At 40.7% G+C, this 14,823-nt stretch overlaps 1 protein-coding gene across 13 annotated transcripts in view; it reads right to left on the bottom strand.

Annotated features, from left to right (window-relative positions):
- The window catches only part of KLHL2 (kelch like family member 2), a 105,384-nt gene extending 91,069 nt beyond the window's left edge, over positions 1–14,315 (bottom strand). For 4 of the 13 annotated variants that reach the window (XM_073341548.1, XM_073341551.1, XM_073341546.1 and 1 more), the window contains exon 1: positions 369–458. Coding sequence is in view for 8 of the 13 variants with exons in the window: in XM_073341537.1 (XP_073197638.1) it covers positions 369–490; positions 3,338–3,444; positions 5,024–5,244 (450 nt within the window). In the remaining 5 variants the exon portion in view is untranslated. The other 9 variants (XM_073341537.1, XM_073341544.1, XM_073341542.1 and 6 more) reach the window with 6 other exon arrangements.
- Positions 14,316–14,823: the final 508 nt, after the last annotated feature.

The following is a 14,823-nucleotide window of genomic DNA, read 5'->3' as shown; positions in this document are numbered from 1 at the left end:
TGTTTGTCTATTTATTTAAGGACTTGCTGATACATTCTCTACTAGACAGCAAGATTACTGTCAATCTATCATTTGTGAGAAACTACAAACTAGTGACTGGTGTTTTCTTTGCAGCACATGCAGTACTGAGGATTTGAATGTAGGTAATCAATGTGTCAGGGAGCCTGATTTTGCACTTTAAAAAAAGGAGAATTCTGTGATCACACAATTTCTGTCTAATATTTTTCTCTCTTTCTTATGGTTAAGATTCTAGCAGTAAATCCTATTATCTTTGCAAGTATAAGGAAAAAAAAATCACCTTATTTTGCAAGAGCAAAAATGTCAGAAACCACAGAAACAATTATTAGGAGAAGTCCTTACTCTCTTACCTGTACATTTTCTTCTGTAACCTGAATTTCAGCAGTGTAAACATAATCAATAAGCATTCTCAGTGTCCAGCCATCCACTTCCTTTATTCGAACTCTCTTTGCTCGACTCTCACTCATTTCACCTGCAATACAATTTTGTAGTCTTTAATTTAGTCATCGGGAGGCGAACTACTGTCAACGAAGCTACTGCCCCTTGTTGGGGATGGTTTTAATTTTTTCGCTGGGAGAACTCTCTCCCGGCGACAAAGAGCAACCACACAGCGCACCTTACAACAGCCATTGTAGGTATGCCGTGTAGACACAGCCTAAAGGTAGAGTAACCCAGATTATCTGAAGTTACTAAAAGGCTATCTAAGGTACTTATGTGGCCCCTATCACCATAGAATCTGACAGTCTCTTTATCAAGGCTCCTTGCTTCTGCCACTCATTAGGTTCTATCTTCGGATGGGAAGGACAGACCAGGGCTAGGAAGGGTGAAGCGTCTCCATTCCTGCCTCTTCTCTTGAGTTACTCTGTCAGAATTTAGGCTCTAGAGCAGTGGTTCTCACCCGGGGCCCCTGGGGGACCGTGAGCAGGTTTTGGGGGGGGGGGGTGCCAAGCAGGGTCAGCATTAGACTTGCTGGGGCTCAGGGCAGAAAGCCAAAGCCCCACCGCATGGTGCTGAAGCTATGGAGCTCTGAACCCCGCCACCCGGGGCTGAAGCTGAATCCTGAGCAACTTAGCTTTGCAGGGCCCCCTGTGGTGAATGGCCCTGGGCAATTGCCCTGCGTGCTACCCCATAACGGCGGCCCTGGCTTTTGTATGCAGAAAAGCAGTTGTCGTGGCACAGGTGGGCTATGGAGTTTATAAAGGATGTTGAGGGGCGGCCTCAGAAAGAAAATGGTTGAGAACCCCTGCTCTAGAGGAAACACAGGAAATGCCTGACTGAATCAGACCTGTGGTCCATCTAGCCTAGTATTGTGTCTCTGATTGTGGCCAGTACCAGATGTTTGAGAAGACGGTGCATGCAACCTCATGTTACGAAAAGTGGGATAATCTGTCCTCCACGCTATATCTCCTCCCAATCCTTAGTAGTTAGTTATTGGTGTAAACCCTAAAGTCTGAGGTTTAATATCTTTCAAAATGTTAGCATTTACAATTATAACTCTGAATGGAGAAAGAATGCAGAAAATTCCTCCTTTCTTCCCTTTGGTTGTAACCAGTTAAGTGAGTGAAACTTGCAGGTCAACACGTATGAATGTGGGTTATTAGAAGTGTAACATAATAAGAATTAAAGATTAAATTTAGGACTTTGTCAGTGGAGAATGGCCAAATAGCATAGGCAGCATGGTTGATTCTTATTGGAAGGAAGCATTTGCACCTGTAGCACACAGTCTTCCAATCCTTGAAGCAACGTTGGTGTTGGGTTTAAAACTCCCACCACACCAATTCACTGAATAAATGGTTAGTCTGTTTACATAGAGATATTTTGAATGTGTGAGATAATAATACTCAGCATTTAAAATACAGCTAACTTAAAAGGCTTGCAATTCTACGTTATCAACCAGATGGAAAAAAGCATAATACAAAAAGTTGCTTTCATTTGAGTTTAACAGAAAACTAGGATGATTATCAGATTAAAAAAAATATCAGTGCTCACTAGTAATCTGTGTATCAACCACAACTGAATACTTAAGGATTAATAACTGGAGAATTCTTTAAATGTCATTTCTATGCTGCACTAAGTGAGTATTCAGCCAAAAATGTGGGGGAAGAGGGGAGGAGAGAAGAAAGCACAGAACAGAGCAGAAAGAAAATATTAACAGATTTCAGTCAATTCCATATCATAAACAAATCAAATCTATCCTACATTTACAGTTTAATCTCAGTAAAGTGATCCCTGTTTCCCAATACAGAGTTGTATATACAACTAGAACTTCTGATCCTAATTTGAAACTTAGTTGTCAAAATTTTGTTTTTACTCTTTTTACCTGCATGCCCATGTCAGGAATGTAGCTGAAGTTGTAAGATGCATATCACAGTGATTATATCTGATGTCCCATGTCATCAAGAAAAAAACATTAAGGACCAGAGTATATCACAGAGTGAGAGGAAATAGCCAAGGAATTTTAAAATAAAATTATAAAACACACATTTAATAATAATTTTCATTTTGACAGCATCTTCCATGAGAGGGTTTCAAAGTAATTTATAACCAGTGAAGAAGTAAATCCGCAACATTCAGAATCCACTGGGAGGTATTAAGGATCTAAACCTACTTTAGCCCTACAAAACATCTAACATACCTGCTGTAATAACATAACAGCAAATTATTAGCGTGGAATGAGAAGAGACAGAATCCAGCCTGTACAGAAAAGTTATTGCAACAATGCACAGCATATCTGTCACTCAATTATCCAAAGAATACCAAAATATGCACTCCAGCTGCCAAAGCCACTGAAAGCATTCATGTCTAACAGCTTACAACACTATGGGACTGAGGAATGTACTTAGGGGAAAGAAGAGATGTTAAAGGGACATCATTTACTTAAAGTCCAGAAAAAAGTGATTTAACCTACTGTTACATAGGATTGTTACTGCTGAAAAGGTTAGAGAATCTCTTTCTCCTTTACTTTGAACGTGACGGCAATTTACATAGTCATTTTCTACTGTTTCCACTGTTTGTGTGCATCTTTCACACAGAAAAAGGAAGAGAAAAACAAAAATAAATAAAACAAGAGAGAGAAATACCAAGAATTGTCAGGAGGACTTAGAGGAAAGAGAATCACCCAAACCTACTTTTAACTCCTTCTATACAAGAGACTGGATTTCAAGTTGACAGTTCCCTTTAAGGTTAGAACAAGCTAACATATAAAATAGACACGGTTCCTTTAATTTTAACATCTTATTAATATATAAAACAAAGCAAAACAAAACTCTTTTGCCTGAGCACGGAGTTAAAGGTAACAAGTGTTAAAAATATTTAGTACCTGTAAACATGGCATGGAAGTAAGGGCTGCAAGCGGCTAGCACGACTCTATGAGCTGCAATTTCCATGTCTTCAGCTACTATCGTCACATCACACAACAAGTTCTGACTGTTTTGAAAAAAATATCAAAGGAAGAGTAGTTTTACATCAGCAAATCCATAGTAGAAAAGCACATAACATCTACCTCACAGTAAACATGTTTTCCCCAACAAAAACAATGTTGATAAACTAACATTTTTAACTCTGTTTCAAAATACACACGGCTGTATACAGCTGGTGCTTGGATTCATGCAGCTTCCTAGGCGCAAACTAATAAATTCTGCTTTCTTGCTTAGTGAAAAGACTTGTATGCCAAATACAGAACAACTTATATCAGCCGAAAAGAGTTTAAGGCTACATACTCTGGAGGAATCCTCTTTCCATGCCATGTATCAATATGGACAAATACTAAAAGGTTAAGATTCACTCCCAGGTAGTTCAGGGCTATGAGCTTCCTAGTCAGTGATGAGCCCAAACTTCAGAGTGGCTTTCTTTGTTGTATTACTTTCAAAGTTCGTTCCTTGTTTACTATTCAAAATCACCATAAAGTCTTCTTTGTTATTGCTGCTTTTCAAGTATATTTTCATCACCAAAAATCTCCGAACCAAGAAAAATAGCTTAGTTTTTTCTAAGGTGTTGTTTAGCGACGTTGGTCCCAGGACATGAGAAAGACAAGGTGGAAGAGGGGGGTTGGGAAAGATTTCTTTCAGGATGCAGTGCCCATCCAGTATGGCTTGTAATTGTTTGATGATATCCCGTATGGATTGCAGTGTGGTGTGGTAGCTGAGAACTAGGAGTGTGCGGTCGGTGCATTTTTTCCCTGTATTGAAGCAGATTCTCCCAGGATATTTGGATGGACCATTCCACGATGAAATCTACTTCTCTGGTGGAGTGTCTTTGTTTGGTGAAGGCGGTTTTAAGTGGGTGAAGTGCGTATCCCACAATTTCTGCTTAGAGAACCACCACCCATCCATCAAACTCTCTAGAACACTCCCCCACAAGCATCAACCTGCAGGACACCACAATCAGCCTCAACAAGGAAATCCTATAGACAACTATATACAAGAAACTCATGGATCACCACACACTTACTTTCACAGATCTAGTAGCCATCCCAAACACAACAATAAATCTGTTATCTACAGCCAACCACTCACAGAATATGTTCCAAGAAGGAAGTCCAGGATACACACTTAAAACTGCCTTCACCAAACAAGGACACTCCATCAGAGAAGTAGATTGCATCATGGAACTGGTCATCCAAATACCCCAAGAAAATCTGCTTCAATAAAGGAAAAAACCCACCAACTACACACCCCTAATTATCACTTACCACTCCACATTAGAATCTGTGTGGGGTACCACCAAACAATTGTAATCCCTATTTTATGGGGACCACATCCTGAAAGAAATCTTTCCCAAATCCCCTCTTCTGGTCTCAGACAACCTCCCATCCCCTAACCTCTCTAAGATCACCATCAGAAGCAAGCTCCCCACAAACCAGGACACACCAAACCAAATGACAGCAGATCCTGCTATGATAGATGCAAAGCCCATAGACATATCTCCACTGCTAAGTGGATCAATACCCCCCACACCTTCCAAGGTCCATAGGTCCTATCAATGCCTATCACAACATATAGAGTACCTCATCCAGTGCATCAAATGCCCCAACGACGACTTGGGGGAAGTCAGGCAATCACTATATTCTCGACAGAACTCACATAGAAAAACGATAAACAACAAAAACACCTTGTCACCCATGGGCAAACTCTTCAAAAAACTCTCACTATCTAACCTCTCAGTTCTTGACCTCAAAGGAAACCTGCACGACACCTTCAAATGGCAAACCTGGTAACTTACATTCATAACTTTGCTAAAGACTTAGGGCTTGTCTACACTAGAAAATTAAGTAACTTTTTTTTTTTTAATAATGAAAGGGTACACTCTGAAGCAATTCTGTGACAAGCTTCTCAGCTGCAGAATCAGAGTCTACAAAAGGGCTCTAGCGGTAACATAGCTTGGTACATATGCAATATAAGAAATCAGTCTAGGTTTTGTAATATTAACCATTTTCCAATTAGAATGCTTTTGGAAGTCCTTGTTTATCAACTATTAAAGCTGTTTGGGAGGCATAAGTAAGAGAAGTTCCATCACGATAAAAACAGATTACTGCGAGGCATAAAAATAAGGACTAAATGGACAATTTGTAGGGGCTAAATGGACAATTTTCAGTTTTTGGGGGGGAACTTACATCTGCATAGCAGATCCACAAAATCCACACCCCTGAGAGATGTAGCTATGCCATCCTAACCCCCAGTGTAAATAGCAGTAGGTCAACAGAACAATTCTTCCATCAACCAAGCTACCGCCTCTTAAGGAGGTGAATTAAGAACCTCTCCCTTCAGTGTAGGTAGGGTCTACACCGAATCACTGCTGCAGTTGTGCTGCTGTAGCGTTTTAACTGAAGACTTAATGTTGGTGTGTAAGAGTTAGTAGATGGGTGTCCCAGTGATCAACACTAGGATCGATGTTAAGCATATTTGACATCTACTTAGAGGAGATTGTGACTTATGAAGTGGCAAGATTTACCAAGGACAAAATTATTCAGATTAGTTAAGAACTGTAAGGATTGTGAAAACCATTGATAAGATATAACAAAACTGGGTAAATGGGTAACTTGACATCAACCAAGATTCAATGTAGGCAAGTGAAAGGTTATACATATTAAAAAGAATTTAAGTGTTCATGCTGAGGGATTCTTAAATAGTTATAACCTTACAGGAAATGTCTACTGAGGTGCACATATCTCAAAAGATATTTGCTTAGATTGCTGCACAAATGAAAGAAAGTGTGAGCTGGGAGGCAGTATTAAAAAAATACTCAATAATACAAAAAATGGCTACTTGAAGATACTGCCTTATTTTGAACAATATCATGTCTTTTAGTCAACTCATTCTCAAAGCTGATAGTGTCCTTCAGTGGTCTTGTGTAACGGCAGTCAAAGACATAAAGAAGGTTTCCATAGAAAGATTAAAACGTTTAGGATAATTTCATTTGGAAAGACAAGCAAGGGAAAGTTAGAGGTTTAGTAAACAATAATGAATACTTTCAAAGATGATCAAACGCCTACTAAATAGTTCCCATAATATGAAAACAGATCTTAAGTTAAAAGGCAACACATTTAAAACTGAAGGAAATTCATTATGCAACACATTGTCAAACTAAGGTGCACTAATATGGAGTTTTTAATACTTTCTATTAAAGTCTAGAGGAAACAGTCAAATAAATCTAATTAAGCCAATTGTTCTGAAGTCAAGCTTAAAATAATTAAGTTTATTATTTCAAATCCAAAAGGAATGCAAATACAAATATAATGTGATCTGACAAGGTCCTAAAATTTTGACATCAGTTTTACTCAAACTGAAGCTACCTTTCAGTATCATCAGTAAACATTTGTGGCAGCTACACTACTAAATGCAACTATAGTTGAGATTTGCTTGGCACCATTCCTATTTAAACTTCTCAATTGTTTCTAAATACAAAACAGAAACTGCTTGTACTCTCTCAACAACAATCCTGACTTTAATAAATCCTGAAAATTGAAGTACATTTTTAAAATAATAATCCAGGGCCTTCAACAATGAACTCTGCTGGGAAGTCAGCTCCCTTTGCCCACAATGAAACAGCAAAACTGAGATTGGGTTTGTTACTTCTGGGCACGACGTGACCTCTATTTCTACACTCTCCCTCCACTCACTTGACCCTGCAGCTCTGCTACATTCCTTGAGATTGTGAATCTGGTTACCATAATCCTTGGAGGAACAAGAAATGTGGTAGGGTGTAGCATGACAGCCATTCAGTTTGGTCAGCAGTGTAAGGATGGGCAGGAACACTTAGAAGGGGATAGCTTACTCTCAGGCTATGTCTTTTTACTATACGGTCGGCGTGATGTAGATTGCAATCTCTTTGGGGCAGGGACTATCTCCATGTTTGTCCGGAGTGGCACAAACTGTCAAAGTTCAATAAATAACTAAGTATGGCCACAGTGTCAGTAGCAGCGAGAAGACATAGCCACATGCAACGAGTGAGAATCAAATATTGAGGCAAACTTTACTAAGAGATACAAATTGTTGTTTTATGCCAAAAGAGGTTAATATTTTTAGGTAAGGTAGGGAAAAAAGGTAGGTATATGAAGTTTAAAATCTCAGGCTTTGTCTATAGTAGGGAAATTCTGCAAAAATTTTGCGTCGTCAACACCTATTCAGCTGAACCAATGTTAGCAACTGTTGTAAGACCAGCTATAAACAGTTTTGAGTACCACATCACCTAGTTCTCTTACTAAATATTCTAATTGACATGATACTAAGAACAGTATCAACACAGGGCTTCCAGTGTTGCAATGGTTGGAAACTTGACAACAAAAATATCTTAATGCATAAGAGGCCTATGTGAAAAGTGACCTCTTAACTGAACCTATTTGGAATATACTGTGCAACAGATAGCGCCACTGAAACAAACAAAATTCTTCAGATGTTTTTCATACCCCATAAGCAGGCTTGGAAGGATTAGATTTTTATCAGTAAATGTTGGTCAATATCGATTTCACTGTACATACACAAATCCAGGAATGAATATCTCCAACAATAATAACTGAAATTTACAGATAGGCAAAGTAAGAAAAATAATCCTTGATATCTTTAAATCAATGATTTACTTGGTATATTTTGATGTGATGTTAACAATTTGTGTTTTTAATTATTATGAAGTAACTTGAATCTCAATATCTACTGTCATGAAACAATTATTGTCTGACCCTCCATAATTTCATGCAACTGTGAAAATTTAAACATATAAAAATAAAAAATGCTTAAAATCTATAATGTTGTTCAACTTTGAAAGTTTATACCCAGAAAAATGCTTACAAATAAACACTTATATCTGTTGAAATTATATAAAAAAATCAAATGTTGAATTCTGCCAAGCCAACACATAAGCAATAACTCTGGCTAGCTTGTCAAGGGTGATATGAATATAGATTCCATCAAATTACTTTATGACTACCAATAAGTTATCACTTTTTAGTTTTATAATTCATCTTATTGGTTTACCTGGAAAACTACGTTTGTGGGATTACACATCCTATTTACGGCAGAAACTTAAATTAAAAAAATTTGTGAACAACTGAAAATGGATGACCCCATACACATGCATAAAATGAATACAATACTTACCTTCTTAATTCATTCATAACTTTGAAAGCTTTCTTCATATGCCAAGGATTCACTGTAACAGGGCAGTGTTTTTCAGTATTATCATCTTTCAGATCCACAGGCTTCTGATGGCAAAGTTTTGTACATCTATAAACAAACAAGACAAACAAGTTTAGTTAACATTTCTGTCTACTTGAAAATCATGATCCCAATTCTTTTTGCCAAACTTACTTTTTACTCAGAGTGATTTCAAATTCCACATTACCAACACCCTGTACGTATTTTGGAAAATATACCAGGCACCTAATAATACTAGTCAGAGGAATGCATCTACTAGCCAGGTTGATGATAAAGAAGAATGTTAGCCTAGAAAGCTCCATGAGCAAAGGCACTAGTGAGGAACCCATCCTCCCCCTTACCAATCCTCAGCTTCTGGGAAAGAAATGGGTACTGGAATTTTTAACTAAGTGCTTGGATAGAATTAAGGAGGTAAACAGATTAGGTTGAAAACAGAACTTTTGTGCTAAATAAGATAAATAAATAGGTCAGTAGGCTAAAAAAACAATGTCTTAGCCAGATAAGGTAAGAGGCAGAACACCCAGAGCACCATTTACTGACAATGAGTAAGATAAGTTAGAAATGAAAAGATGAGGTTGAGCATGGGCAATGCATGGACAGAGCATGCTGCACAGGGATTGGTTCCTGCAAAGTAACCAAGCCAATCCAAAAACATTTGATGCAATGTAATATGTAAATATATATATAAAGGAAGAGGCTTTCTGTGTAACTTTGGATGTGTGGTATTTCCTATACTCATCTACACTTGAGTCCGATCAACTCAGGGTAGCTTTGCTTTGTGCCAAATAAAAGAATCTGAGTGACAAAATCTGGAGTTAAACTGAGAACTAGATGAAGCGTTCTCCCAGAAATGGACAAGGTGTTCTAGATAAGATGAGTGGAAAAGATCTCAGACATAATCCCAGCACTGATAAATTTTCAATCTCCCATTTATCTGTCTGTTGGAAGAGAATCAGTTCACACCCCCTCCCCCAGCCCTAGGCTGCTGCAACACATCATCTCCCACAGATTCCAGGTCATCCTCCCCCTTTGAAAATTCCAACAGTACCCACTCCTGTTCAGTTTTCCACATCAGCCACATGAAACTGACACGATTATGGGCAATTTCACAGCTATCCACAAGACTCTTCTGAAGACAAGGAGTGAAACTGACCAGACTTTTCTTAATGAGTTTCTGCTGCTTGAAAAGTCTCAGAGTATCAGCAGAGTCAAAAAATCTGTCTGAATTTAAACTTTTTAAAAGAATGTTTAAATTCTACAAACATTGTTTATACCAGCTCCTTTGCTCAGCTGAGCTAGCCAGTAATGAGTAGGCAAGTAGATTTCCAAGCTATGCTGTTGTCTATAATGCCTAAAGGCTGTGCTGCTATTCCCACAAAGGAGACCATTTCACTTTGTTATACAATATTTACTGGTTTCAGAGTAGCAGCCGTGTTAGTCTGTGTCCGCAAAAAGAAAAGGAGTACTTGTGGCACCTTAGAGACTAACAAATTTATTTGAGCATAAGTTTTTATGAGCGACAGCTCACTTCATCAAATGCATTCACTGGAAATGAATGCATCCAACGAAGTGAGCTCTAGCTCACGAAAGTTTATGCTCAAATAAATTGGTTAGTCTCTAAGGTGCCACAAGTACTCCTTTTCTTTTTACAATATTTACTAGCTCTCATATGTTTATCTGCACTACACAACTTTATTCCCTATCCTCAAAATGACCAACAATAAAGCATGAGTATTTGGCATTCAAATAACTTGTTAGAGGCAGTTCACTCTGACACAAATACTTAAAAAATTTACAGCATTTTATAGTGAAGATTAAATCACTGCTTATAGTTTGTCATGTTTAAATGTTTTTACCAAATTAGGAGGGTCAAATTCAACATAAGATTTAGGGACCTAGAACTCTGATCTGTTTTTTTCACTGCATCTGCTAGAATATTTTTCTGAGCATGTCTGAAGCAGCTTTAAAAAAAAAAAGGACAGCATTTACATGAAGATAATGGCTACTTAAATTTAAGATTTAAACCTGTCATTCTAGATGCACAGTATTCCCACAAATAGGAAAGCAAAGCAATCTTTACTATACCATTCAGAAAAAGAAAAGGAGTACTTGTGGCACCTTAGAGACTAAATTGGTTAGTCTCTAAGGTGCCACAAGTACTCCTTTTCTTTTTGCGAATACAGACTAACACGGCTGCTACTCTGAAACCTGTCATTATATACCATTCAGGATATTGGGTCTAGTAACATAACATTTTGGACCAAACTGCAAGAAAGACAAAAAGCACTGATCCACAAAGTAAGAGAGAATCATCGATAGAAGAGAGAGGTCAGCAAAATAAATATGGTTTTCTACTTCAAACCCCTTGCAACTTTAACATTCTAGAATTTAAAAGTCTGTTTTACAGCTAACTTCTGGGAAGTGTCCTAAACGAACAGATACAATTCAAGTAAAAAGTGGTTCTGGGGGTAATTAGTAGAAAAATTTTGCATCAATGTTCAAAAAACCAACATTACCAGGTATTTCTTCCTTACATCTGTCACTGTACTACAAAACACCTAAATACAGCATCTGTGGTGCATTTCTTTTATAGTAAACTTTAATTTTCCAATTTATATGCTGTATACAGGGATCATCATTCAGAAATAAAAGCAAGCACTCAAAATGATATACTGAAACTACAGGTATTAGGCAATACATATTGCACCATCAGGTAATTAACGGTGAAGTAAACATTTACTCTTTTACTTCTCTGCTCGCTTACAACACACATCCAAGTCAGCAAAATCTTTTCTACCATAACTTCTCACGTTCCAATGCAATACACCACACTCTAAAAACTTTAAGGCTATGCCAAACGCTGTCTTTGAGGATTTCCAGACACACTGGCTAAGGTGGAGGGGTTGATTACATATGAATCATAAATTCGTAAGGAGATGATGAAACTGTCAGATTCTAGGTTACAAAACAGCAATATCATAAATTGGCTGTGATGTTATAAAGACCACAATGAATTAAAAAGCCCTCCTTAATATGCATCCTATTTTGGGGGCTGCTTGACATACTTTAAATTACTTTGGATTTGTTTAGCAGTGTCTCCAACTGAGCTACAGTTGTTTGTGACAGCAATTCTATTTTAGTTGTTTCTAGTGGTGCCATATCTGTGGCATCTAAGACTATACTGTAATGAGAAGGGTATGATGCACATACATTAGACCACAGGGTAGACAGTCGGGATGAACCTTAACCTAAGCATGGTGGAGGCATGTGGCTTGAATCTTCAATACACTGATGCTATAAAAGATCTTCCAGTTGTCCTGATTATCATGCTTAACTAAATAGGGTGAAAACAATGTGGTTGGCTGAACCAGAGCAATGGTCAAACTCAAACTACCTTTACTCTGCCTATCCTATTCATGCAGCCCTCCCTGTTTGATGATCCTTGCTCCTCCTGAAATTTCAGGACTACAATAGCTACCCTTTGGAGCTCCTGAGAAGTAGGGAAAGTTTAAACATTCTGAGGTAATATATAACCTCACTTGCATGTCAGATTACAACACACATGATGATGTAGAGAGAAAAGATATAATGCAGGATCTCTCACATCATCCAATCCTGAATTTGTATACAAAAATGGGAGTCTAGATCTGCATATAGGCATGCAACACATTTACTGAATACCAGAAAACAACAGATGGGACCCAGTTGTCATTTCTAACTTCATATGTCACAGTCTTGACCTGTCAGATCTTTGAAGAGCAGAAAGTAATGCCACGTACACAGAGTAGAGTTTTCATAAGCATATTCACTTCCACTATCCCATACACACCACCCCATCATGGTTAATTCCTTCTGTCTTCAATCTTATCTGAACTCATCCAAAATCCGGGCTCCTACAAACAGCAAAAGGCTGCAAGATTTGTTGAAGACAGGCCTCTTTTTGGAAGACAGCTTGGGAAAGCACAAATTTACCATAAGAGATAAAGAAAGGAACAGCAGGTGGTATATTTTTCCATTTATGTGTAACAGTGTGGGGAGAAGGTGCCTCTAGTAATTTTTTGGTCAACTGCCAAACCCTGGGTATTAGAGAGATGGGTAAGTTAATACACTCCAAATCCTGGGCACAAAGGAGGTAATATGTTGCTTACCTTTAGTACAAAGAAAACACATGGCTGCCAGTTACAAAAGTAAAATTACTATACCAGGAAGGAAAGGGGATTTGCAAGTACCATGGGCAGGGAAGGAGTTACACACCTATACATAATACTATGGCTCAATCACTGGAACACTCGTGCTTCAAATTTGAGGAGGTTTGGGACTATGGAATTGGTAACATGTTGTTAAATATTGAGAAGCAGAAAATATACATATCTTCATAAACCACTCATGTAACTGCTTATTGCTTAGCAACCCTGCTTTTAAGAAAGCCACTACATCCACATGCCTGAACACTCTAGAAATCTCTTAATCTAGTGATACATCTCGGCGCATGCATATGTATGCACATACAATGCCAGCAAATGAGTGTGGGTGATATTTTAAATGTTTCATATTGTCTTCAAAACCATTCTTCATAAAACAGATGCTATAAAAATGTCTATAGCTAATACAAAAATGAGAGGATCTCGGTCAAGATGAGGAAGATTTAACAGGGTGGTTACACATTTCCCTTGAAGACTTCCTTAATGAGGGTGCTATTCCCCTCCTGGGGAACAGATTTTAAGGGCATTCCTTAGCATCTCCTCTCCTGGTCTTATGGATTGGGAGTGCATTTTATCATGTTTTCTGCTGACCATCTTCAATCTTGCTCACTTTCTGCGATCTCCCTCATTCACCTGCCTCTGCTTGTGACAGCCTTTAAGAGTTCTTTATGGAACACCGCCATGCCTGGCACTGTACAAGGTACAACGAGACAGTCCGCCCCCTGAAGATCTTACAGTACTAGGGCAAAACAAGAAGTATTATTAAAATCCTGCAGACACCTTACCCACTACTACGTTTCACCTGTTGGGTGCTCCTGTTCTGAGACCTATCCCGCGAACCCAGGCGGGGAATGGGACAGCAGCATTAACACAATCCAGCAGGGCTATAACTGTGCAAGGCTTTAACGTGTCCTAACGCCACCAGGGCAGATGGGACCCGGAGCCCGCCGGCAGGTGGGAGACGCACATTCTGCCGGGTCCCTGGCAGCGGCGTCCGGGGCTCCCCTGCCGGGATCGCGCTGAGCCGGAGGAAGGAAGGGGACGAGCCCGAGCAATGGGCACTCAAGGCACCGCGGTACCTGGGCACCAGGAGGGGGACCCCGCAGCTGCCGCCTCCCTCCGGGCAGGGGCTGCCGGAGACCAGGACAAGGGGGAAAGGGGCCGCTCCCCTGCCCGGAGGCCATGGGGGGGAGACACCGCCGGGGATTCCCCACCGTCATCAGCAAGGCGCGCCCGGGGCTTCCCTAAGGCCCCCCTCTCCCGCCCGCCCGCACTCACACCGGCGGCAGCAGCATCTCCATCGCGGCTCCGCGCAGGCTTCCTCCTCAGAACGCGGGCACCGCGCGCTGCCGCCTGCACCATTCCAGCCGCGCGCGCCCGGGCACCCGCCGCCGCCGCCGCCTCTCCCCTCCCGGGGCCCCCCTACCGCCGCCGCCGCCGCCGCCCAGGGGGAGCCGGGCTCCCACCCATCTGCCCGCCAGAGCCGGCTACGATGCCCCTGCCGGGCGCCCCTAGCCCAACCCACTTCCGGGTTCCATCCGGGAGGGCGGTGACGGCGCAACGTCAGCACGCAGCCTCGCAGTGAGCGGGACGCCCACAAGCTTCGCGCCCTCCGCCAGCGTCCGCCAGCCGGGGCGTGGGGCACGAGGGCCTGGGCTCTGCAGGGGCCGGGCGCCGCGGGGAGTCAGGAGGGCTTTGCGGGGGTGGGCCCGTTGTGCAGGGGAAGCTGGAGCTGCAGGGGGACCCCCCCCCACCAGACGCTGCCTGGGCACGGCCCGGGGCCTGTTGGAAGAAAGAAAATGACCCTGCAACTGCGCTAACAGGTCCCCGCTTTCCTAAGTCTGATGCCACCGCTGCAGGAATCGTGCGTCCCCTTCTCGAGCCCTCCGGTCCAGAAGGCTGTTGCTAAATTGGAAGAGGTTCCGGAAGGAGTCACAAGAATGATGAAAGGATCA

The sequence above is a fragment of the Lepidochelys kempii genome, chromosome 4 (genome assembly GCF_965140265.1).
Source record: "Lepidochelys kempii isolate rLepKem1 chromosome 4, rLepKem1.hap2, whole genome shotgun sequence".
In the NCBI taxonomy this organism is placed as follows: Eukaryota; Metazoa; Chordata; order Testudines; family Cheloniidae; genus Lepidochelys; species Lepidochelys kempii.
This window is presented reverse-complemented; position numbering and strand designations above follow the sequence as displayed.